Source organism: Melozone crissalis, unplaced genomic scaffold (assembly GCF_028551555.1).
Source record: "Melozone crissalis strain CALT ecotype California unplaced genomic scaffold, PUWL_Pcris_2 ptg000061l_1, whole genome shotgun sequence".
Taxonomy (NCBI): domain Eukaryota; kingdom Metazoa; phylum Chordata; class Aves; order Passeriformes; family Passerellidae; genus Melozone; species Melozone crissalis.
Genome location: NW_026535839.1, coordinates 7317384 through 7344887, shown reverse-complemented (window position 1 = coordinate 7344887; position 27504 = coordinate 7317384). Strand labels below are relative to the sequence as shown.

Below are 27504 nucleotides of genomic sequence, written 5' to 3'. Positions count from 1 at the left end.
CTGGGGTGTACCCCAGCTCAGTGGCTTTTCTCTGCCCACAGCATGAGGCTCTCCTCTCTGTTCCTCTGCCCTGCACAATGTGTCAGACACGTCCAGCTGAGCTGCCTGTGAAGTGTATGGATTTATGTCACTTCTGAGCCACAACTGCATTATCCTCACAAGTATGCCACTGATATGCCTTATCCTTACAAAAGGGAGTTTTGAATAGATTAGAGTTCCAGCATAAGCTTGTCTCTGGCCTTATTTTCACACAAAAGCTGTTCCCTCTAATAACCCTGCACAGGTAAATGTAACTCTCAAGGTGTCTGCAGTTATACCATAGTTATATTGGAAACCAGCAGTGCCCAGGGATCAGTGTTCAGACATCAATGAGCTGGTTTCGGACCCAGAAGCCATTGAATTTAATTGAAAAAAATCTGATTTGTTTCACTGGTCTTTGCAGCAGACTGCTCCAAAGGCTAAATCATAAGCAAAGGTCCTGCAGACCACAGCCTTCATCCCTCCACCCTGTGCCAGCAAAGCTATTCCATGAAATTAAGCTGTGAGGCTGTGTCTGTGCATTTGAAAATCCCAGACTGACCAAGATGGCATGAAAAGAATGAGGGAACTCTGAGAACTATTTGGGAAGAAAGTCAGGCAAATTAATTGTAAGGAATTTGCTATTAATTTCTGGCAGAGTATCCTCTCACTGGAATGCAAAATGATTCGCCCAAAGTGACCTTTCCCCTCCCAGCGAGGGCAGCTGGGCTGAGGATGGGGTGGGTGCTCAGAGCCTGCCCCTTGCCAGGCCAACCCTGCCCTCAAGAATTTGCCATTCAAGTAAGGTGTTGGGGTTCAAAAACAGTGAGCAGCTCACACTGCTCATTCAACAAGCTGAGACTCATTGCCCTCTGCCTCTTTGTTTGGTAAAACATCTCAGAGTGTTTTCTGGCAAGAGCAGACACGGCCCAAAGCAACCAGCTGCACTTGCACTGACAGCTAAGCTGAGGCATTAACAGGAACAGGAACATTTTTGTTCTAGGAGGTGATCCCTGTCAACCTTGCTGGTTTGAGAGCCAGCACCCATCCAACCCAACAGCTGCCTCCAACAGTGCCAGCAGCATTTGGAGGAAGACACAGGAACAAACTGGAAACTTTTCTCAGAATATTCTCCCGGTTCCTCCAACACTGCAGCTTGGGGACTTCCAAAATCATGACTGGAACTTGGTGTTTAATGGCTCTTAATGGAATGTAGAACTGTCAAGAATTTTTCAAAATAATTTCTGAAACTTTCTGGCATCAGCAGTCTTCTGTGGCAGTGAATTTCAAGATAATTAGATGCTTTGTATTAAGCCTTTCCTCTTATTTGTTTTAAATCTGCCATCTGATAATTTTATTTGATATTCCCAGGCTCGTGTTATGAGAAACTCAATAATCATTCCACGTTCAGTCTCTTTGGGCCACTCCCAACTCTGTAACTCTATCTTTTTAATCTACATCCTTGCTTTTCCAGGGTGAAAAGTCCTGGTTTATCTAAACTCTCCTCATCCAGAAGTCATTATTTATGTTTGCTTTATTCTGGCTGGAGTTCAGCTGTGGGTTTTTTAGCAGCCTGGGCAGCAGTGAGATGATGGGCACAACCTAAGCTGCATTGGCTGAGTATTTAAAGTGCAGGCACAATGTTCAGGTGCATGGGGGCAGGTTGTGTTCTCCAACTCTCCCTTCACAGTCACTGAACTGATCTTTTCCTAAAGTTATTCCCAGCCTTTCTCTTCAGAGCCCACCATCCACACACACACACACACACACACACACACACCAGTTTTTACCCACACATCCAGTAGTGGCATTCATTAACACCAAACTTCCTTTGCCTTCTTGTGTCCCTTAGTGTCACAAGGTCCTTCTGCAGCTCTCAGAGTGGGCCATGCTCCCATACAAAACCATTCCCTTTTATCTCATGGTAAATCCATTTAACAGCTGGCACTGGGGAACAGTGTCCAAAGTTTTTTGAAAATCCAAGTGCATTGTACAAATTGAGTCACTCATACACTGATACTGATCCCTCCAAACACCTCCTAACAGATTTAGGAGGCATGATTTCCTGGGGAGAAGTTTTACCCCTCCCTATATAATTTTTATTCGTATTTGCAACTGATTTTAGTTTTCACAGGAGAGGGGCTGCTCACCATCAACATGTTCATAGGGCAGCCAGTGGTGTTTGGTGTTCTGGTACTCAAAGTAGGGGTCCCACTGCCGGCACTGCTCCTCTCTGAAGTCCTCAAAGTCCTTGGGACACTCCTGGGTGTTGCACAGCTGGAATTCATAACTCGGCCCCACACACGTGCGGCCTCCGTTGGCAGGACTGAGACAGGCAGAGAAACCCACGGTTAGTTTTGCTTTTATTTCATTAATTAAGTGTCTATTAAATATTTTGTGGAGCCATTTGTTTCCCAATCATGTCAGCAGGCACTTGACAAAGCCAGGGCTGTATTTCTGATACATAAAATACGTATTTATTTCCTTTCAAAACCTGCTGTCACTATTTAGCTGTTAAAAAGCAACTTGTGCAAGAAGAGGTTTAAACTGCTTGATAACGGCAAGAAAAGCCATTTTCTTGGTGTTGCCAGGAAAGGAAAGCACAGCAGAACTCATTCACATTCACCCCTAATGCAGCAGCAAAGGCAGAGCAGCCCAGCCCAGTGTGTGCCCCCAGGCAGATGTGCACCAGATCCCTGGCACATCTGGCAATGCAGAGCTCAGGACCTGTAGCTGGATTTTCATCCTCTTCCAGGAAACACAGAAAATGTTTTAAATAGCATGTTATGCTTTTCCTACATGCAAATAGGTTTTACAACTAAAGCTGTGCCCACAATTATAAAGGTCGCTTCTCTGTTGCCAAAGTTATAAAGGCTGAAAAGAGAACTGGCAAATGTTTTCTTAACAGAACAATTTCCATGGGAAAATGCTGCTTCATAAAACTCAATTTTAAAAAAAACAAACAAATCAATGATAAGATGATTTTTAATACTAGCCAAGTTCAGTTGCTTTATCAACAAACCAAGAAATTCAATGTTAAAAGTACTCTCTGTTAAAATCATTTAATCCCAACAATTGTTTTAGTCCTTGCTGTTAAGATCTTGACATTTTATGATACCACACTAAGATAGCAATAATTACACATTTCCTATCACATGTATATACCAATCTTTATTAACTATACTTTACTTCCACTGTTACTGAAACTGAATTATTCTACATTATCTAGATGACCCATATGTAAGTTATTAAAGCAAGACAATTCAAAATTCCTAAAATTAACTTTGGGGAAAGTTCTGATCTCAGGAGCTTTGTTCCAACTTGGAATCAAACCAGTTTTACAATATTTTAAGATCTTGTTGAAATATCCTAAAAGGTGGATTAAAGAAAACTTTTTAAAAGGTTTTAAAAAAATCCAGTCAATCACTGCTATTATTTCATACTCACATTTTAAAATGAGATATATAGGACCATAAACTTTTACTTATGCTTTACATAGTACTGTATTAGTCCTTGTAACTGCATAACCAGTTTAATGGATGGATAAACTGAGAAATATAGATGATTCATGACTTGCTGAGGGCCAAAAGTAGAATTTCTGGCAACGTATGCTATGGGTCAGGTTTAACAAGCACCACTCAGCATCCTTTCCAGCACTGCTGCCCTGGCCATGCACTGAGGATCCCTGTGCACACCAGTGGAGCCCCCCACCATGGGGTGTCACTTACTGTGGGTTGTCACACTGCCGGGTCCTGTACTTCACCCCGGTGCCACACGTGCGGGAGCAAGAGCCAAACTTGCTCCAAGCCCCCCAGTGCCCATCCTGCTTCAGGATGTCTGGTGTGAGCCAGATGCAGTGACCTTTAAAGCAGTGCTGAAAGAGAGAATCGGATGTCAGAATGATTAGATATTAACTTACATCTGATGAGAAGCTGTTGTACCACACATTTTAATTTTCAGCACGAGCTCTGGATTTTTTTCACCTCTCCAGTAGAAAGTAGAGGGACTTGCTGTCAGATTGTGCCCATGATCCCAAACTCACTCAGATTTTACAACCTTACATGTCAGTATGCACATCTGTGCAGGCAGGTTTCAAGCCTACCAAGTTTGTTAAACTGTTGTCAGTGTTACATTTCCTCATCACCTGTCTGCAGCAGGGATATCATTTAAGGGAAATGGCAGAATCCCAAATCTAACAGTAACATCCTGCCTCCACTACTGCCTGCAGCCTCTTCAAGCAGCACTGTCAGGAGCTGTGGCCACAGCACCATCCTGCCCAGCCACTCCCAAATCCACACACATATTCCTACTATAAATGCAATGAGCAAAGTGTCAAGGAATTAAAGCAAGCTCACATTGTAGACTACTAATGCTTTTAATTAATGCTATTAATTAAAAGCTTTTGCAGTGTCTCCCTGGAGATCTCACGGTAAACCTGACTAAAAAACCAGGAGGCATTCCTTAGGGACAGCCCTGAGCAGTTCTGCAGCTGCACAGTTCATCACGCCCTACCACACTTTCTCCTTTCTTTTACCTGGTTTTTAACATAGTCATTGCAGAGCAGTTGAAACACAGAATTTGCTACATTCCCCAAACTATTAAGGGATTTATTTTATTTCATTAAAAGTCTTCATAACTCCAGTACTGATCATCTCTACTGTCATCTCCTGTTAAAGAAACCTGTCAATGCCTTTCCACCAATTTCTCCAGTCCCTAATCATGGAATTTTTTTCTCAGCTGAAGTCACAAAGAATTCTTCTCAAGGATCACAAGATTCTGGCCCCTTTCAGTAATATTTCTGCTTTCATAAAAGTCTACTGATGAAGTGTGGGTGCTGGAAAATATATTCCAGCAAACAAACGACTTTGTATGAGACTGTCACAGTTTGCCTGCGTTAACGGTTACTGCTGGGATGAGAGCTCTGGCTCAGGAGCACAGATGGCTGCAACAGCAAGTGAAATCAGTCACTTACTTTCCTTAACATTCAAGTCAACAACAACATTTTACACAGCTTAACAAGCCCTGGAACGCAGGAATTTGGCAGGCTGCACAAGACAAGCATATGGCTAAATGCATGCTGCCAGCAAAAACAAAATCAGAAGATATATAACAGGAGAGTGTTCTTGAGCAGAGAGTGATTAGTGATCTGGAAGGCAAATCTAAAAGTGAAGGATAATCATTAATAATGCTGAATTTCAAGAGAGAATCATTAGAATGGTGACAAGGCAGAGCTTACTGGTTCACTAATCTGCTCAGTGACTGGCTCATATTCATGCAATTTATTTTGGGGCTAATTTGGTAGGACAAGGAGTAGAAGAGAGAGTAGAAATTAGGTTTCAACTATTTTTTTTCTTTCCCATGACTTCAGATATTCAAAGTCAAAACCTATTGAAATAGATGAGGTACCACAAAGCCAATTACACCAATCCTGCTCCAGAGCTGTAATGGGCAGATTTTTCTTAGATGTTTGACAGAACAAGAGATAATTCAGCAAAGCATGAAAGAAATGCAAAATGCTAATATGTCCTTTGCTTTTTTTGGTTTAGAAGCTCAGGGCTGTACCCTTCAGGGACTGTTTACTTATGGCTTTAGAGAGGTTTGTCTGAACAAACAGTTTGAGTCGTGCGGCCCTGTGCTGCCAGGGGACCATTCAGTGATGTGGGGGAAGCTGGCAATGTCTCAGCTTGTCAATAGACATTTCAGCTGGGCTTGCAAGCAGATGTGAAGTGACAGCTCCTGATCTGTGCTTGCTCACACATCCTTTTATCAGGCTGCTGCATCTCCCAGGTGTAAGTTCCACAGCAGTGACCAAATCCATTTCAGGAGCCATTTAGCCTATGTTCATTGTGGGATGATCCAGAATCCAGTGCTTGGACTCATGGAGGAGAGATGTGTGATGACACTGTGCTTCCCAGCCTCTTTTCCCTGTTTTAGTCAGGAATAGCAGGATGTAGGTTTGCAACAACCTCTAATAAACCCCCCTCTGACATTGAGACTGGTCCCTGAACTGGAAGGCAAACATGGAATAATGTTATTGACTTTGCTGTGTAAAGAGAAGAGCAGCACTGATTTTTAGTGCAGGAGCTGGTCAGATGCTCATTGTTGGGAAGCTGAGGCAGAGATATTAGGAGAGAAGCATTTGTGTAAAATGAGTCATGCCCAGCTCTGCCTTTTTTTTGTGGATTAAAAGACAGAAGCCTACAGAAAACAAAATGATTCACTAATGAATCTTACTCTGTGCAGATCCATGCAAGAAAATGCTTGAGAAGGTAAAACCAGAGACAGAGCAATCTCCAGTGCAATAAAGGAATTTAAAGCCAACCCTTCCTATTGTTACTACATTAACTACATAATGAGGTGGAAAAGAGCCAATTTCAAGCACTATTCCCTTCATAAACAGGGGGTTTCACTTAAAGAATGAAGCATATTAAAGCAATTTTCTCTTTTAAATGAGAAAAAAATGGGTAAATGCAAATCGTTTTCTTAGTTGAAGATGACTTCTTGCAGTCTCGCCTATTTTTCTGGCAAACAGGGCAGTCCAAAACAAGTGCAATTTCCAGGAGAGGGAGCTTAAATTTCTTGCAGTAAAACATTCCACTGCTGTTTTCAGCAGTTCTTTGAAACAACTGCTGTGGATGCCAAAAAAAGAGCCAGTGTGTTCCTGTGGGCTTAACACATCTGCAAGTCAATTTTCCAAGAAAAGACTTGAAGATCTTCTGTGGGTATCTGTAACTATTTTATATTGGGCAGCAATGGGCATCTTCACTTGATGCTCCAATATCTACCAAACCCTTCATACTGCACCAAGGCTGGGGTGCTCAGTTCTCCTCACTGTCCTGGGGTCCCATCAGGAGGGGGTTACTGATTTATTTGCATTCCCCATCACATGCGGGCTGGCCCGCTCTGCTCCATCTGTTTGAAATAATTGCAAGGGATGAACTGAAAGTTCCAACACTGAGGACTACTCTGAGGCAGTAAAAGTTTCTTCAGTGGAGAAGCAAGTGTTCTCCGTTCCTGTGGTGACTAACACAGCACACACTCACCCATCTGTCTCCTGTCTCCAAGAGAAGCTGAGGTCAGCTTTCTCAGTGGGAAATTAACTGCATTGCTTTGAGTACACATTAGTGTTTTCAGAACCCTCTTTTCTTGGTCCATCTTTCTTCTCAAAAGTATCTATTTATTTCAATATTTAATCATTCCCTTCCTTTCCTGACAGAATAAAAGATCATTCCAAGTTTTACTCAGATCATCTCATTAGCACAGTGCAAGCAAAGAGAAGACCTGCTAGGCTTGTGCTGGATCCTTGGCACAGAAGCCAAACCCAAGAGCAGCATCAGCTTGGTTGGCAGGGGCAGCTACCAGGCTTTTAACTTCTCTCCAAGAAAAGAAAAAAAAGGAGGCTCAGGTGGTGCAAACCTTGATGTTAGTCACTGCAGCAAGCAGATGGACTCAAACATGTGATCTCCCTGCGTGACTGACTCTGGATTTTATTTCTACCCTGTGGAGAGCAGTTAGCTACTTCAGCCGACATAAATGTCTCCCCGGAAGAGTAATATTTTTAAAAAATGGAATAACAAAAACTGATGATAGATTTCTGAAGTTTGCCTGGATTCAGAAGCCTGAGGCTAATAGTAGAGCTGACAGAATTGTATATAAGTAAATAAATTATCAGCTGACAGCATATGTTTTCTTTCAATCTACAGAATGCTGGGCAGAGTTAAGCTGTGCACAGTTATGTTTTGTCTGCATGGTTTACTACAGCAATTTATGGAGTGTCTGTGACTCCACAGTAAGACTCTGAACCTCCATGTGCTTAACTTTACACACTGGAGTTATTTTGTGGAAGGTACTGTGACCATTGCAAGGGGCTGCATCACCAAAGCCTCACAAAACTGATAGAAACTTCCCTCTTGCTGTTGAAAACTCTATCTGGTTTTAAATAATCACACTGGGAGCAGTATAAATTATTCTATTTCCTTTAGGATTCTGTAAAAATAGTAGTTTTCTGACTGGGAAAGTCCAGGAGAATATGTTATTTTTTTATCTTTAAACCCAGCAAATTATTAGTTTGCTGCCAATTAACATAATAGTTGCTCAGCATCTCCACTTGCGCAAGAAGACATATTAAGAAGTTTTCAAAATGGCAGAAACTCACTCTTTTGTCAACTTAGTTCATATGACCACAGGCACAGAAGAGCTTACAAACATTTACATAAATATATATGTATTTACATAAGTATATATGTATTTATATACATATATATATCTATATATATATATATATATATAAAATTATCTGTACACATACATACACATGTATAAAGAGCATTAGAAAGACTCATCTTGCCTTTCAAAGGGTAATGTCTGGGACATGCAGGACACAGCCTGGGTGTGCAGACACATGCCCCTTCCCATCCTGCCTGCTAAAATATGCTCCAGATTTCACATCTCCCACGTGGCTGTTCTTGCCCCTTGACCATCATTTGGGAAGGAGGCAGCTGGACTGGATTCTCCTCCATGGCATCTTGCTGGATTGGGGATCAGTTTTCAGTTATGTGAACACCAGCCCTAGGTGAGAACATCCACGCACCGCCTCCCCAGCACCACTTTCATTCCTGGCATCCGGTCCCCTCAGCTGCAGCAAAGCCAGGATGTTTCTGTGACACATCAGCAGAGTTGTGATTGGTTTTGAGCTTAAAATAGGCCCTGGGAATTAGTGGTATGAAATCATGAAAACTGCAAGTCTCTAAAGTGGGAAACAAATGAATCTTTCTCAATCAACATCTTTAATTGCTTATGTTTCTGTACTTTTCTTTTCTGGCATGATTCCAAAGAAAATAGGAGATTATGTTTGAAATTATTTTCCATTTTTCTCAAGTGCTGATGAGGTATCCTGGGAGATGTACCTGAAGGGAAGCTGCCCCACAGCAACTGAGTCCCAGCTTTGGGCAATAAATGTACTTTACAGCCCCGTGCATTCAGGCAGGAGCCTCTGGTATTGTCCCAGTTGGTGAAGAGAGTGAACAGGGGAAGGCAAAATCAAGGGCAGAGATGAAAAGAAAAGGAACAGATGTAAAAGCATTGATCTGATGTACCTGTATTAAAAACACCAACATCTAATAAATACACTGGTCAAATGCTGAGCTCAGACACATAAAGTCAGCTATATAACCTCCAGAACTCATACTATTTTAAAAAACCCACACCATTTAGTTCAGACTGCTGAGCTTTATCTAATAAAATGGTTTTCATTTTACATCATTTTCTCAGGTTCTTCTGGAAGGTGGCAGCAAGTTTATTTATCAAAAAACTGGGACAGCTCCCTTGAGAATAAAACAGTCAGAGTCCTATCATCTACTTCAGAATGTGCACATACTCTCTTGCAACTCTGCAGAGCTCAAAAGCCTGGCTGTCTGCACAGCTTGCTGAAGCCTTGGATCCCAAGTTCCAGTCCAAAGAAAATTTTTACAGCTGAGTTGCATAATATCCTGACAAACTGTTTATAATAGAAGCACTGACAGATCCTGAACTGTAGGGTTACAAATTCCTTTTTTCTCCTCATTTCTGTTCAAGTACTAATATGAATGAATAGTGCAGGGAAGAGGGTGATGCAACAAAATGGAATATAACTTTTTTTTTTTTCAGTTGGGGGTCATGAATATTTTTAATATAAAAATCAAAATAGAGAAAAGTGCATCCAAATAAATTGTCTAAAATTTTGGATTGTAATCTAGTTTTTTTAAAAAAAAAATTAATAAGAAACAAAGCTTTTGTAACAGGAATAATTTAAAGAAGAGAAAACCAGAAGGGAGTGGTTTGAATAGAGCGTGACTTGCTGGGAAATTAATTTAACATCACTTTTTCATAAAAAAGACTTTTTAAGCCATAACAGCAGCTGCTAATATGGTTCATTTATCGCATAAATGATGTCATACACCGGGTTGTAAAAAAACCTTTCCAAGTAGCGACATCTTCCTCTCCCCCTCAGTCACTGCATCCAAAGCCCAGGGAAGCCAGATTTTTTTCATCAGACTTCAAAGGATTTGGAGCTCAGACCCACAGTGAGCAGAGTGTGATCTCCAGGGAGGAGAACCGGGGCTGGGAGCGGCTCCAGCGCGGTGGCTGCACGGACAGAGCTCTCTGAGCCTTTGCCACCCCACACATCCCTGCACTGCTCCTCGTGTCTCCCTGGGCTCTCATCAGACCTGCAAATCCACCTCCACAGACCTGCCCTTCTCTGCTCACAGCCCCTCTGGGCTGCCATGTGGGTTCTCTCTAGCTGGCACTCAGCTCCCACATCCATCCCTTCCCTCTGGGAAGCTCCAGGGCCGTGGCTTGGATGTTTCTCCAGCTCCCACTGCTCTCTGTATGAGGGACGCCAGGCAGCACCATGGCAACATTGCTGGTCCAAGCACAACACCCTGACCTCAAAAGAGTCATAGGAGAGAGGAAATTTCCCCATTTTGGCTTTGCCACAGAGACTTGCGTGGGGCAGACCCTGCCATGACCTGCCTGAGGACGGGGTTTAATGGTCCCAGAGTGGCCATGCAGGACACGCCAGCCCTCACCCCACGTCCCCCCCTCACACTGCTCAGAATCACAGAATATTCTGAGTTGCATGGGACTCACAAGGATAGGCAAGTCCGGCTCTTGAGTCAATGGCCCCTACAGGGACCAAACCCATGTGATCTTCACACCATGCTCCAACCAGCTGAGCTAATGCTCAGCACTTCACTTGCTCTCAGGAGTTTGCCCCACATCTTAGCAAACTTCAGGTCCTCCAGACAGGTTCTCCTCTTGCTCCTCTTGATTTTGAGGGGAACATCCCCAGCTGCACACAAACACACATGAACACACACGGGTGTGAGGGTGCACAGCTCTCACCTTCCCTGGTGCACACATGGTCCCGTCCAGCGGAGGCCCTTTCTTGGTTTTGCAGAAATAGGGGTTCTCGGGGTGGCTGCACCACAGCTGCTTGCAGGGATCAAATGTACGGAACTGGAACACACAAAAAAATCAGAGTGGTTGATGTTTGAGAGAGCTCCCACTGGAAACTGCAACAGGACCTGCAGATGAAGGGGTTCCTTTCCTAGGTTTAAAATGCCAGCTGTTGGTGCTGATCCCTGAGGAGCACCGTGATGTCTGTGGATTGAATATTTGAGCATACAGAATCATGACTCTGAGGTGAGATCCCGTCTGCATGAGATGGAATAAAGTCAAGCAAAAATAGTCTTACACAAGTGACCAACCAGCTTCCTCAGGCAGTGAGACACACACTGCCTTTTCTTACAGCTTCTCCAAATGGGGCTGCTTCCTTTGGCAAACAAAGCAAAAAATCCTTGTACACCCATGGGAGATGGAGATGAGCTGCTCAGCTCAGCTGTTGTAATCCCCTTCTTAGGGGGATGGAAATTTGAGATCAGGTCCCCAATCCAATGAATAAATCAGCATTTTACCTACAATGCAAAGGCTTCTATAGGAGAGGATGGGAAGCACCCACCACAAAACATACTAAATCATGATGTCTGGACATGCTTTTGGCTATTCTGAACAAAGTAAAATAGAAAGCCTCCATCTCCCAGGCTCTGGACGATGGCTGTAAGAAAAGATTCTCTTTGGCTGGGACATTCTTCCAAGGCAGCTTCAGAGGGAATTGAGTAAAGACACTACACTACAGCTCATGCTGTAAAGGTCCTCATCAATTACCTAGGGACACTGCTCGGCTCATATATTCCTGCAGATGGGGATGAAAGCAGAAATGTTACATTTCAGCAGCTGCCAGCAGCTGAAAACATCTCTTTCCATTTAAGATTTAGTTCTACTTGAGGGGCTGGAGGTGGGAGACACAGCCCTGCTGCAGAAGACTATTTTCTGAGGCCAGTCCTCTGAGAATAGCAATAAACTTGCCTTGCTTTAAACTTAGACTTTGCCTCTTATTTTCCTCATACACAAGAGCCAACCGTGTCACAAGAGCCCTCACAAGTTGCTTTACTCGCTGTGATGCCTATTTTCTCTTGCAAGGTATCAAAATACATCACACTTTCCATAAAATTGGATCATAAAAGCATGCTCCCCTGTGCTAGCACTAGGAGATGTGGCAGCAAATCCATCTCCTTCACATCCGGGTGGGAGTTTTGTAGCAAAATAACCAGCTGCCAGCAAGAGGAGGCTCAATAACACAGCAAGTTTGTTTGCTTGACAACTACAGATATTTATGAAACTGCACAATAACTACTTCTGTAACCTCAGCTTAAAAAAAAAAAAAAGACCAAGAGATATTTAGAATAACATATTTGACAACATTCAGTTGTTAATCCTTGCTTACAGATAAGAAGGCAAAATATCTTTCCTTGTGGGCTTCACTAAAGCTGTCCATTTTAGGGACATTTCAGAGACACTTAGAGCACTCCTGGATGAGAAACAGCAGCAGCTAAAGTTAAGTACTCACAGCTGTGCACATCATGTATCCCAGCCCGAAGTCAAAGCGGCACTGCTCATTCATGGAGTAGTGAATCCCTGGCAGCTGTGGAAGGGAGGGCCAGTCGTGTTCGAAGGGATCATCCCGCAGACAATCGTAGGAGCTGCAACAGGCAACAATTACAGGAACAGATGGGGCTGTGAGGCTTGCACAGTGTTTGTGGTTTCGTTGCCTTTTTGTTCCAAACAAAATAGAGCCTGCAATTTCTCAGATCCTGATCCTCAAGAGCAGCTAATATCACAATTATGGTCACATTCACTTTAGCATGTTGTATCTACCTTCAATGGATTCTACACATCTTTTTTTGAAGCCCTTCCATTGTAATTTCCATTTAGCTTGCAGGTAAATTCCTATCCGTCTCCAGGCCCCTTATGTGAAAAGAATCAAAGGAAGAATCCACATGAGACCAGGAAGAAAAGAAAGTTTAATTAATTTTCCATTTGCGGAATTTCTTGCTGCCTGCAGCTGTCTCTCAAATGAGGTTTCAAAAGCAGAGGCCAGGCTAACCAGCCCAGAATACCACTGAGCTTACAGCTTCCCTGTGTCCTCCCTGAGAAACAGTGACTCATTTACAGACTTCAGTTGGGTTTGTTCCCTCTCTCTGCTCCTCCTGATCACTCCCAACTCCATCCATAGTTTAACTAAGTTTTCTTTCTGTGTGATCAACATGGAAGTTTCTCCTCTGCTCCTAAGGAGTGAGGACAGTCTGTAGAGTTACATCTGACCAAGTCATGCCAGCACAAAGGACTGATGGCAGTCCCCCCAAATGGTTAACACAGTGTAAGAACTGGTTGATTCACAACACCAACCCAGTCCACAGGATCTATGAAATGTCTCCCAGTTATTTAACAGACATGAGGACACCATACACGAGCCTATCCTGGCAATCATTAAGGTTGCATTGAAGTTACCAATAGCTGAAAGCAGAATTTTGAGGTTAGATTTACTTCAAAGCAAACCATCATTCTGCTTTGTTATAAGACATTTTATAAATAGTTGTATTTAAAAGAACATAAAGCAGCCCTCTAGGCCAGATGATTTTTATTTAATGGCTAAAGCTCTGGAGGATCTTGCTAATTGAAACAATCACACTTCCCTCACAATGTTTTTATTCTTTATTGCCATGCCTAAGATATCTACAATAATAAAAATACTGACAAAAAGACTGACTCATGTTTGCTTCATTTATTTTGCTGCATTTTTTCCTACTCATTTTCAGCTTTTGCTGGTTATGGTGGTAGCTTTCCCATATTTTTTGTAAAACTTGCACATAATAAGGGGAGGGTTTTTTCTGTAAGGAGCAAAAAAAAAAAGGTCATAAACAGCAGAATTTGTCAGGGAACTCTACACAGATCTAATGCCTGAAGTGTCAGGTCCAAAAAGGAAGGCAAGGGGCATGGATGAAGCTGTTTAAACAGCTTTTGCATTTAAGGTACTGAAAGAAAAATTAACAACTGAAGACCTGATTCTGGAACCATGTGTGCTCTTCAGATATCTACTAAAGTCAAGAAAAGCCCTGAGCACTTGAAGGGCAGATTTTCCTCTCTAGGCAGCACCATCTTGTCACTGACAGGTATCACAAGCAACAAATGGCAAGACAGACACAACACTGCTGGGTAGCCAAGGCAGTGCTCAGCTAGAGATTAGAGTAGGAAGGGAGGAAAGTTAGCAATGAGATTCAAACAGTGCCTTCCATCATCCCTGAGAGGACAGCAATTACACCCTCAATGTCCAGAAAACAAACAGACATAAATGAAATGAGAATAATGTAGAATGGGCTGATATTGTATTTGCAGGGTGCCCCGATGAAGGAAGGAATGATGAATCTGACTCCATGTTCTCAGAAGGCTAATTTATTACTTTATGATACTATGTTATATTAAAGAATACTATACTATACTATACTATACTATACTATACTATACTATACTATACTATACTAAGGAATACAGAAAGGATACTTACAGAATGCTAAAAAGATAATAATGATAACTTGTGACTCTGGAGAGAGTCCCAACACAGCTTGGCCCTGATTGGCCAATGAGTGAAAACAACCCACACCAGAAACCAATGAAACAATCACCTGTGGTAAACAATCTCCAAACACATTCCAAAGGAGCAAAACACAGGAGAATCAAATGAGATAAGAATTGTTTCTCTTTTCTCTGAGGCTTCTCAGCTTCCCAGGAGAAAAATCCTGGGTGAAGGGATTTTTCAGAAAATATGAATGTGACAGGCTGCCATCAAAGTGAAGGCGAGAGGCAGAAGCGTTCCCTCACGGAGGGCAGGGGCTGCCCAGTGGTACTCACTGGAGGTAGCAGTACCCACTGGAGGTAGCAGTACTCACTAGAGGTTACAGTACTCACTGGAGGCAGTGTTACTCACTGGAGGTAGCAGTACTCACTGTAGGCAGTGGTACTCACTGGAGGCAGTGTTACACACTGAAGGCAGTGTTACTCACTGAAGGTAGCAGTACACACTGTAGGTAGTGTTACTCCCTGGAGGCAGTGTGGCAGTGTTACTCACTGGAGGCAGTGTTACTCCCTGGAGGTAGCAGTACTCACTGTAGGCAGTGGTACTCACTGGAGGTAGTGTTACTCCCTGGAGGCAGTGTTACTGGAGGTAGCAGTACACACTGTAGGCAGTGGTACTCACTGGAGGCAGTGTTACTCCCTGGAGGCAGTGTTACTCACTGGAGGTAGCAGTACACACTGTAGGCAGTGTTACTCCCTGGAGGTAGCAGTACACACTGTAGGCAGTGGTACTCACTGGAGGCAGTGTTACTCCCTGGAGGTAGCAGTACACACTGGAGGCAGTGTTACTCCCTGGAGGCAGTGTTACTCACTGGAGGTAGCAGTACACACTGTAGGCAGTGTTACTCCCTGGAGGCAGTGTTACTCACTGTAGGCAGTGTTATTCACTGTAGGCAGTGTTACTGGTGGCAGTGTTACTCACTGGAGGTAGCGGTTCAGCTCCTGCTGGCTGCAGCGGGACCAGTGGAAGCGGTGGAAGGCTGCCTGCACCAGGGGGGCCATGATGCTTCCCAGCCGGACCTCGTCCCCGCAGCGGTTCCCTTGGCCGTCGTGCTCCATTCCTAAACTGCCCCCAACAGAGACACAGAGGTGATGTTGTGGATGGGCTCTGAGTGCTGTCCCTCCCCATATCACCAGGGCTTGGTGCCAGCAAGGTTCTGAACTCCCACTGCCCTTGTTCACATGAGCAAAATCATGGGGGATAAGGGTGAGGACGGAGCTAGAGCTGGTCTGGAGTAACTCCCACATGGAAGGATTGACCCTGGAGAGTACCTTCATGTCATCAGCTTAATCCACTTTCAAAAAAAACCTAAAAATGCCTTTTATGGGCTTTTTGCACACACACATTTGTGAATTACTACAGCTAAATGTGAATCCATTTCTGAATTACTAAGCCTGCCCACCCTCCAGGAATACTAACAGAAACATTCCCAGGCTCTAATCTGGAGCTATTCAGGGCTTTATATAACTCTTCTAAAAAAATCACACCTTAGCTTGATTCAAAGTATTTTGCAACTGCAGACAATTCTTTTGCATGGAAATAAAGAAAGGCACCACACAGAAAGCTAGTTCAGACAAGCTGCTGCTGTTGCCCAGAAGCAATCCCACATTGTTTAAATGTGAAACAGCCTGGAAAGTGGTGGATGCTTTCTAGAAAATTACCCCAAATTACAGATTGTTTAAAATTTCTTTTTGGATGTATTATGAATATATTTGCTCTTTTCCTTTGTTAGAATCTTATATCGTATTTTTAATAAGCACTATGGGACTAATGTGGGCAATATCTGTCCATAGTTAAACGAAATTAACAGATTGGGGCTGAGTATTACTTGAGGGATTACAAACTTTCTGCAGCCTCTTTTAAAGCCCATGCTGTGTTCTTTTCATTTCTAATTCAAAAATTTGGGAAGCAAATACTATCTGAGTCTCAAATAGGTGTCTCTGTCTAACTAACAGATATGTTTCTGGTGATTTCAATAAATTTTGGCACTTTATTGTTTAAAAAAAGAGAAAGGACCTGCAGGCTTTCTCAGGAAAAACAAAATAGATGGAAACTGTTCAGAAAAAGCCTTCTGGTACCTGTTATTCTACCAAAGAGAAAATGGGAAAACAGTGGGAGTTCTCTGGAGGGAGAACAGAGAAACTAAAAAGATCTGGGAAAAGCCAAAGCTCTGACAACTGCTGCTCAGGCATTGGTTCAAATCACGTCAACAGATAAAAGGATTACATTTTCTATATGAGATATATAGAACAGTTGGAACTGCAGTGCTTGGCACCTTGCTTCTATACAGTATTGTTTCCTTTATCAGCACTAACATATACAGATTATGTGCTTATTTAGTATGGATTGCTTGCAAGAATACTGTGTTCCACTGACTCAGTGAATTCATATTTCTTTATTATGGGTACTTTTTATTTCTGCCAGGAGACTACAATACATCATTCAATCTAGTCCCACAGCAGCCCTGGAAGATATTTTGGTATTAGTTCTTTTTTTTTTTTCCTATTTGAAAATCCCAAAATATAAAGCTTATTTAAGATCATAAAAAAGGCTTTGTGAGAGCTGAGACTTGAAACCAGAGCTCTAAACTCTAAATATTGTTTCTTAACAACAATTGCATCTGTTCAATGTCAACAGCATTTGTTTGTACCAAAAACCATTTAAGGCACAACACAGATGTCCAGTTGTACTCACACATGTCCAGTTTCATGAGCCACCACAAATGCAGATGAAAACCCATCTTCATGGTTGAGAGTGCAGCTCCGGACGGGATGGCACATCCCAGTGACGGGGGCATAGCCTGTGAGAAACACCAAGGGTTTCAGAAAATGAACAAGTGCAGAAAAATCAGCGTGGTGGGAAGCTCTAGGGTGAGCTCTTTCCTTTGTTGTGACTCAAGTAGAGTTGAAGTGGTCTTCTCAAGACCTCTGCCCCCGGACATTTAACAATGTGATCCTTCATCTAGGAAACAGATGAAACCAGCCTTGAACAAATTAAAACTTCCTGGCTCACCAAGAAAATTCTTGTCACCTCTTGGACTGCCCTACAGTCCAAGTTGCCTTTTCTAAGTGCATAAGACAACAGAGGCAAAGAACACCACGTGCTGCTGATGGAGGAGCCCAATACCACCCCTCAGGGAGCAGAGTCCCATCCCTGTGTTGACAGCAGTTCTGGCCAACTCAAAATGAATGGGAAAGGTCTGAGATTTCTCCCCTCTGGTGAAAAACCTGATTTCACAGGAGGCAGAGGTCTGAAAAATGGAAAAAGGGGACAGTACTTGGCCCTCCTGTTCCAGACCTCTCCATAACAACATTTCTTACAATTTGGCTGTAACACAGCAAGAGCTTTAGAACTTTTTAAACACAAAATCTATTATTTAATCTTTGGGCATTTCCAGGACTGTTTACATACGTATCCAATTTTCTTTGCTTCAGTAAGAACACAAAAATGATCCAATAGATAATCAGTAAAAAAGAATCAAATAACAAATAAAGCAGTTACAACTGAGAATGGCCCAGCACGGACCTCTTGGGGATAGAAAACACCGAGCACAGCTCAGCAAAAGATGTACAGTTAAACTTCACGTGGTTAGCCTGGCTCAGTAATAAATGCAAATGCAAACCAAAGCCAGGCACACACCTTGCATGCCTGATGGACCAAAATCCTGCCTGGTGAGGAAGATGGCATGGTCGTGGTACTCGGCATGCCCCGTGTCAGGTTTCTGCTGCAGGTAGGCCCAGCGACACACGTTCTCCAGGCTCTGGGAGGGGTTCCCAATCTCTATCAGACTCATGGACTGCAGTCACACCGGGGAAAAAGTGACACCAAGAGTTATTTATTAGAAGTGTAGGCAATTTTTTTTTCCCAACTTATTCAGGCACTTGACTAAGCATCCCATTTCCATTAAAAGTTTGTTCTTAATTAAGAGATACTTACACTTCAGAAACAAATTTTACTGGATCAAGAAAGCAAGAAAATAGCTAAAGTTCATGGTTAGATTGTGATTTCTGCATTTAATGAGATCTAATATAAACAAAATTTTAAAATAGACAAAAAATAAAAAGATGGGTATTTTAATGACAAAGCTGATACTGGGTTGGGCACTCTTATTATTTCTATGCCACCCTAGCATCAGTTTACATCTCTTTATCATCACTTCCAGTCTGGATATACAGTTCTTGATGGAGCCCATGTCCCTTTTGGAACCACAACAGACTCAACCAGGAGAGACTGACCCAGTGTGGGGAAGATCAATGCCTAATGGCCAAGAAAAGCCTATCACAACAACTGCAGAGAGCCAGCACCCTGTCCTGTTCATCACTGCTTTTGTCATGAAATGGAGATGTTTAGGCTGTTCTGGCAGACCTTGGCACACTCCTGGATGCTCTGTTGGTGTAAAACCAAGTGCACTTTTTCAGCTGCACTTGAACCATTACTTCCAGAAATGGACATTCTCAGTGACTGTCTTTTAAATTGCATTTTCTTTATCCCATTACTCATCTGAAGATCATTCAGAAGGTAGAACACAACTTCCCACTGAGGGGTGCCATTCTCCATGTAGACCACAGGTTACATGGGTGGTGCACTGACACAGCTTGGCTGGTTCCAGTGAGCTGAAGTGTTAGGTGAGGTGCAAAGAACAGTTCTCTTGAGCAAGGAAGAGAAAGGTATTTTAAAATCCAGCTATTACATTTGCCACTTTTTTATTTATTTCTTTTTAGTAGTACTTTCTTAGGAGCTCCCACCTAATTCTACTTGATACTGTGCCCTGCTAAGACTTTGTAAAGCTTATTGTATGTGGGATACTCCAGAATATATGACTAACTGACCTGTCCCAGGACTTCCAGGACTTGTAAGAACTACAGATGTGAACCCTGGCTTTTCATTTGCAAAAATTATATTACCATGACAACACTGTAATCATAACAAAACCCACTACAGTTTAGATGCTATACTGTACTGCAAGCATTTGTCATTCCAAAATACTTAATGTAGAGCAAAACTTAGCCTATGCCAAAAATAAGAGAGAAGTAATACAATTCATGTTTAAATACAGATGTATTTGACGTGTCCTCTAATTGAATGCATGATGGAGTACATAGAGTATTGACTACATGAAAAAGAAAATCCTCAAAGGGTTGTGGAGGAACAACTGGAATTGATAAAAGAAGTGTCTGCCAAACTGAGGTCTGATTTTGGCAAAACTAAGATATTACAATTCTGCAAATGTTCAGAAAAACAAATTTATAAACCAAATAGAGCACAGTTTGGACTCTGATACCACTGTGGAATGAAAAAGTTGTAATATAATCCTGTATTGGATCATACTGCTTCCAGCCATAATTCCCTTGGAAATTGAACTAATAACTGTATTTAAAATGGTGGGACAGTTGTGGTGCCTTTATTGAATCTTTGTATATTTATAAGAACATACTTAAACAAACTTTGAGTTACTAATACAGGGCAAAATCCTGGCTCTCCAAGAAAAATCCTAGTCCGTTAAAAGGGTTTGACTGTTGCTGAGGTCTTTAATAACATCCATCAGTGGTAAAAAAAAAACAAACAAGCAAATGAACACAAAACTTATCTATATCACCTTCACTCTTATTTCTCTAAAACTGCACAAAAAAGATCAATTCCTTCAAGGAGCTCAATAAAAGTATCTGACTCCAAGACTCAAAAGCAAAGAATGCTGCAAAATGAAGTTGAGAAACCTCTAGTTTAATGTTTTCTGATGTTTGCTAATACTTCCTTATTTCATAATGACCTCCTTGTATACATTCTATCAAATGAAAAACTGCATCATCTAAGACACAATGATCAGAAAACAATGAAAACACACACCCTATCAACATATGCTTTGTTTAAGGGTATCCAATTATTTGCAAAGAAGTCCTGAATTTGCACGATCAGCAAAAAAGCACAGAAAATAAAATGTCAATTATTTCCTAATAACCACTGCTTTATAGCTGCCCTCTGTCATCTCTTCCCTGCCCGCTAAACCAAGCCCTTGTTGGTGGAGTCTATCACAAAAGCAAAATGTTTGTCTCTGAATGAACCAAGGGAGCAGGTTTCAGCGCTGCTCTGATTAACATCGAGTCTGCCAGGGGCCAGAGCAGTCTGGCACAGCAGAGCAGCAGCTCCTGTGGCTCAGGCCCTGCCCTGGCATTGCCATGAGTCAACAACTCCCTCACTGGATTCTGAGCCCATTCCAGAAGCAAAACCACAGGCTCAGTCCAAGAGAACCTCAATGCTTACTTATCAAAACACTGATTTTAGAGTTTGTCTTCAAGCAAATGAAGTTGGACCAAGTGGTTAACGTGGAGCATTGTGGGGGTTTTGCATCCAACACAATAGGGAGAAAGAAAAAACCCCTTTCACATAAAAGGGGAAACTGAGAACACACAAGTCCTAGAAAACATGTTTTAGCTGAACCAACATTTTTGCCAATGACACAACTTTAAGATAATAAACCTGAGCCTTACTGCTCTTTAAGCTGGGAAACAAGACATCCAGTAGAAAGTCAATTATTTTGAGTGTCTGTGTGCTATGAATGTAAGCAGCAAGTATAGGTCCTGTAAGTGAGGAGGACTTCAAAGAGTGAGAGGAAAAACTGAGTCAGCCTGCTGAGTACTCCAAGTCCACTGAGCACTCAAATCATCTGGTCACTAATCCCTTGTCTTTCCCCACTTATATATAATATAGCAGCCTGAAAAGAGAAACCCACTTGATTCCTAGCAAATTTTCACCTGAACACCAACTTTCTGCAATTTGCCAAAGACTTTCAGATCAGAAGGCTCCATCAGTGCTAAGAGCAAATATTTCATGGTTGGAGAACCATCAGTGAGTCAAGCTCACTGTGCTGTGCAACTGCATTGGCTGAGACTGAAGAACCACAAACACCATGGTCCTCTCAGAGCAGGCAATGCCATGGCCAGGAAAGGGAATTAGAGATAGTGTTTCCCTCCAAAGAACCTCCAAGTCTCAAGTGGTCGTTGGGTCAAAGACTTCCTAAGCCAGGCATGCCTTTATATAGAATTTTATCCACTTTTCCAGCTGCCTGGGCTTTAGAGATAAATGCTGCTGTCCTGAAGAAAGGAGTCTGGGAGACTGTGGGACCAGGCAGAACTTGTTAGTAGACAGGGCAGATGTCATATGTTTTAGAAGGATGTTGTCCAAAAATTACTCTTGTAGAGATATCAGATAACACTTAATAATATTTTCTTTTGGAAACCAATGTGGGCTTTCATCAGAGCCCAGATATTTTATTAAATGGACAAAGCAAATAAGGAAGAGGAAAAGAGATGAGCTGTGTGCTGTAATAAGGGCTGAAAGGTAAAATCCCTCTTTGTCACACAGCAAACAGGGGAAGCTGGGGGCCAGCAGGCTGCACATGGAGAAGAGGTGTAGGTGTTACTCTTGGCCAGCAAAGGGCTCACACTGCCAGCAACCCACAGGTCCTGCAGCTGGCTGGGAGCTCTGACCTGGCTGGGAAGGACCTCTTTCCAAGCAGGACAGCAGGCCTGTGGAGAGCATTACTCAGCTGATCAGCAGGAAAACTGCCAGTGGAAAGAGAAACTTTCCTTCTCACAGCAAGAAAAGCAAAAATATCTGTGAACTGCTGATGGAAACAGATGGAGATGTTGGCCAAGAAGTGGAAAGGGCTCAGCTGGGAAAACATCCCCCAGGCGAGGAGATACCACAGAGGGTGACGAGGACAGTCTGCCCTACAGAATTAGCTGAGGCCTTTTCTCTGGGAAACTCAACATCTACCAAAACTGCACATTTCCCTTCCTTTTTTTTGATTCTGCCTTCATTTCTTCTTCACTCCCTTCCTTCTTAGATGGAAGCAACAACAACAATCAAAAGAAAAGAAAAGAAAAGAAAAGAAAAGAAAAGAAAAGAAAAGAAAAGAAAAGAAGACAACTGAGTTGCAGTTACCATTCATACAAACAGGCAAAGCAGGGCAGTAAGAAGTGGTTGAAAGCCAGAGAGGTCTCTGAACCTTCTTATCCTTTGGAAGTTATCAGTTCTCTCATATGAACACACTGAAGAACAAGTCATTCATGAAGCTGTGGAAAGTCCTTAAAATACTTGTGGAGATTGGAGATTGTGGGGCAAGGAAGAAATAAGTATTTCTTTTTTCTTTAACAATGTCAAAGTTATCTTAGAAGAAAGCTGCAAAATTAGTCTATATTCTACCCAAGCCTTTCAAGAATGTTCAAGCTGCCAGCCCATGGGAAAGACACACTGGTGTCACACACAGAATGGCAGCTCCCCTTAAACAAACGTTTTATTTATCTGATATTTGGCAGCACTAGGTACAGCTTTGCAAAAGTGAAGATGAACAGGTACCTGGTGATAAGAATATAAGAAATTTAGGCTGGTCAGAAGCTTGGGACCTTTCCTAACTCATCCATTAGGTGGTGCTCCAAGAGAACCAACGGAGAAGGCTTTGCAGCTCTTCAGTAGCTCCAGGAGGAGCAGAAATATTCTTAACATGACAGACTTCAAACTATAGTAGGAAAAGTTGGACCACAGCAGTGCACACTTTCAGGAAACAATTTAACATATGACTTTCCCTTCCTGAATGTGTAAAGTCTCTGCAAAACACACTGTTTACATTGCTTCTACTTGGCATTTCTATTGCTCATTGGATGTTGGATTAAAACTTCTATATTCTTCTTTCATCCTGAACAAGACAAGCAAAAGATAAATAAGTACAACTATTGAATGTCCATGGTAACCAAACTAACAAAAATAGCTCATTCAGCAAACTGTCATTTTGCATTCAAGGGATTTGTAAAGCTTTCTTATGGCAGCAGTTTGTAAACATTTTTCAGTATCTAATTCTGTATAAATGTAAGCAGATCAGGAGTACAAAGTACTGTTTATGCTATCAGCCAGCTCCACATTCTTCAAGGTCCCAACAAAACACACTGGGAAATTACAAACTCCAAGTGTAATATATAAATAAGGGAATTCAACAATTCTCCCAGATAAAAAACAGGAGGGGCAATATCTCTTCTCTTTATCCTCATATGAAACATATGAAAACAGTGCAAAAATACGAACAGCTGCCAAAATGCTACATCATATGTAGGTCCTGGCCTTGCAACTCAGCCTGTGCAGAACTGGTTACTGGACATGGCCAAATGTGGGGTCAACAACTCCATCTTCAGACACATCTGTAAGGTCAGGGCTTGATTCCTGCTGATTCTTTCAGGTCCTCTGCATCTACCAATGTCAGTGGAAAAATAAGATACTCAACTCATTTGTGACCTAGTACAAGGAGAGGCTGGAGGAGGCTCAGGAAGATCTCAATAGATATAAAAACCTGTTGGGCAGGGAATAAAGATGACTGAGACAGTCGTCTCAGTGGGATCCAGAGAAAGGAGAAGAGGCAATAGGCAAGAAAAAAAGCATTTAGGAGTGTTGCTGTATTTTTACCATAACAGTGGCCAAACGTTGGGAAGGGTTGTCCAGAGAGGTTATTGAGTCTCTGGAAATATTCAAAACCAAGCTGGACAAAGTCCTGAACAACCTGCTCCAGGTGACCTTGCTCTGAGCAGGGCAGCTGGACCAGATGAGGTCCATTCCAAGCACAGCTGTTCCATGGCCCTAATGTGCAGCTAAAAACCTCCTTGCATTGCCAGGCACAGGTGCTCTCAGCCAGAGCCTTTGCCCTTTAGTGGGAGAGGTGGAGGTGCTCATCCCTTTCCCTCCAGGGAAACATCAGGGTCAACAGCAAAATAGTAAAGACAAACACCAGATTTAAGGAATAAACCTGATTTGTGCTTCCAAGGCTGCCTTATGGGAAACAGAGATCAAGAAGAACCTGACTCAGACTGAACCAGCACTTCCCTCCTGGCTGAACCAAGAACATCTCCCCTGCTTGTATCAAGCTTAGACATGAAAAGGTCAGATGGCAAAGAGAGCATCATTTATGAAAATATCAAAGGTAAAGCCTTGTCCCCAGTGAAGGCAGCAGGAGCTCTGCTAATGTGTCAGACATACAAAATTGAAAATTCCTTCTCAGCTGGACAGTCCTGTCCTATGAGGTTGCAGGCATCCATCCCATAGCACCTTCTTCTTCAACTGCTACCTCAAAGGGTTTTCTTCCCTCCTCGCAGCTATTTGAGAGGCTCTCTGCAGTGGCAGTCAGGTTCCTCTTTCACTCTGACCAAGTTAACACATGGTCAGAGTCCAGCCACTTGTTATGGTGCCAGCACTGGTTTACAGCTTATGTGGCTTTTCTCTCCCTCCTGGTTGCATTTCCAGATGCCACGGAGCACAGCCAGCATCCCTCAGCCCATCCCACCCTGCTCCAGGCTGAACACACTCGGGCTGTGCATGGTGCCAGAGGAGAGCTCAGGGTGTCCTGCACTGCCACACGCACATTTCCCAAGAAATAACCCTCACAAATCCTCAGGGGGCTGCATTTATTGAAACCCTGCAGTCCCTGCAAAACTCTTTCCAAGTGTTTTCTCATTAATCACTGAATTAATTACATCCATCCCAGCTAACCTATGATTTCCTCTGTGCTGTGCAAGGGCAGCTCATCTGCACACAGAGTCACCATTGTCAGTGGACAGAGCATGGGGCTGCAGCCAGGAATTTATGAGGTCTTATCCCCAGCCTGCCAGTGGCCTTCCGTGTGGCCTTGGAAAATAACACTTAACATCTTTGTTTTTTTAGCTGTAAAATGGGAATAATAATCTTTATTCATTCACCTCAAAGAGGCGATGAGAGGATTTTATGCAGTGCTCAGTGTTTAAATGTTTCCAAACAAATTTTAGAATAACCAGTCAGGGCTTTTAAATGCATGCTCAGCTCATCTCTTGCAACCTCCTCTGCACTTGGTGCTCGTGGTTGCTTTGCTTATTTCCCTGAGTATTCTAGAGCTAGCTGTATTATAGAGCTGTTACAACCAAAATAGGTCTAAGTGGAATAATTCGCACAAACATTGAATTATATTAATCTCAAATATACCCGCAGTTGCCAAAATTTGGAGCCAATCTTCCTACTACTGAAGTCAAAAAGGCAGAAATGAGCCAGCTCATCTTTTTCCCATTTGAAGAAAAATGCACTGCATGCACCCTGTTTACTTACTTGCGGTATCCCATCCCATCAAAAAAGCCAGTGACTCTGGAAGTCAATGTCAAGAAAATACAGAGAAATGCATTGTGGCTTCTGAAGCCAACACAGATATGGAGAAGCCTTTGCAGAACATATTTTTCTATCCTAATGATGGAATTGATAAATGAGTGGGCAGCAGCAAGGCACAGCTGAAGCCTTCACATCAGTCTGTGGTACACATTTTGCAGGAAGTACTGAGAGAAAAGTGGGGAGTCGGGGAAGGGCTGGCAGCTCCTGCAAAGTCCTGCAAAACTACCCCAGCCCCAGCGCAGCCACACTCTGCCTGCTCCCCAAACACATTACCCAGCCAGAGCCCAAGCCTGGTGCCCTTGGCAGGGCTCAACCTGCCACCCCCTCAAAGTCCTGAGGTGATAACTCACACAAAGTGCTAATTCAGTAAAACCATGTCTGATCTTTTCAATTCGTCCCTGAAGTAATTTCAGCATGTCATATTCCTTCATCACTAAGGAGTATGTTCCATTTTTTCATCTTACCACATATTAATGCTATTCCTGAAATTACTGAAACTTCTGCATGTACAGTTGCCTGTGTTTGAGAATATTAAAATATAAGTACATTTGAAAGAGTGGAGTACCTTCAAGCAAGAACCAGTGAAAGTTGGTTGCTATGCAACTCAAGTATTGTCCATATTATTCTTATCAACAGATGACATATCGCATAAAATAATATAATCATCTGAAAAACCCACAATCCAGTAGAAGGCTGCTCAGGGGTGGAGAATTGGCAATAGCTGAGAGTGCTGTCATAAACCTGACGTTGATGGTACATACTTCATCAATTACAGAACCATAATGTAATTATTATGATTATTTGAATGGCACCCTTGATAATATATATAAATTGCCTGCAGTGAAGCAAATGAATCTGAAGATATTAGCTCCATGCTTTCAAAAGAAATGCTTACTCAAACAAGACTGGGATAACATTTTCATGTTGTGAAGCCAACCACGCTGCTTCATTCATGCACTGCCTTAACTTCTACAAGTACCCCACTAAATACTATGTGTTTTGAATATATATTTTCCTAAAAATTGTTAGTGCTCGTGTGTGGGACAGTAAAATATTCAAGGCTTTTTACTAATCCCTCAGAACAGGTTCAGAAAATAAGAACTATACACTTCTCTATGCTTTGCCACTGCTAAATTATCCCAAAACTTTAAAGAAAAATCTCCTCACCTTCTACTCCCTGGTACTGGGAGTCCTCTTATCAGGAACTTTAAAAACATGAACAGAAAAGGATGTATTCTTATACAGCCATGGCATTCAGGTTCTCACATCATAAAGTAGAGGAGTTCTGGAATTATATCTTTTATATATACTTTTTACTATTTTTAGAAAGCTATAGATTGTCTTTCATGTAAACAAGAATCAGATATGGAAATGCAAGAAAAATTATCTTTGGGACAAGTTTGTGATAGCAGAATTATTCCACTGAAACCAGCAGGATAACTCAGAAGGTAAAGCCATGTCCACTGCAGATTGTGGATGTAGAATCCAGAAGCAGAATATCCACAAGCAGATTTCACAGACCTGCAAATGCTACTTCTGTGATGTGGCCAAAGACCTGCCAAAAAATGCTGGATTCTGTCCTCCACCCCAACTCTCCTCTCTAAAGAATATGAAACTGGTAACTTTCAAATTATAAATGGACAAAGCTTTGCTCTTCACAAGAAAACGAAGATCCTTAAGATGGAATGATGACTGCTGTAGCCACTGTCTGCCATCTGGAAAATGGCAGAAATAACCAGAGCTCACATTGAGGCAGATCTATAGGGCTAAAGATGAATAATAATAAACACGTAACAATTATGAAA

At 42.4% G+C, this 27504-nt stretch overlaps 1 protein-coding gene across 1 annotated transcript in view; it reads right to left on the bottom strand.

Annotated features, from left to right (window-relative positions):
• The window catches only part of ADAMTS2 (ADAM metallopeptidase with thrombospondin type 1 motif 2), a 167098-nt gene that overhangs the window by 13584 nt on the left and 126010 nt on the right, over positions 1-27504 (bottom strand). Inside the window, exons 6-12 of the mRNA XM_054288265.1 lie at positions 18170-18326; positions 17225-17330; positions 15452-15595; positions 12467-12599; positions 10903-11016; positions 3747-3892; positions 2169-2344 (exon numbers count right to left, since the gene is read on the bottom strand). Coding sequence (XP_054144240.1) covers positions 2169-2344; positions 3747-3892; positions 10903-11016; positions 12467-12599; positions 15452-15595; positions 17225-17330; positions 18170-18326 — 976 coding nt within the window. The remainder of the gene's footprint in view (positions 1-2168; positions 2345-3746; positions 3893-10902; positions 11017-12466; positions 12600-15451; positions 15596-17224; positions 17331-18169; positions 18327-27504) is intronic.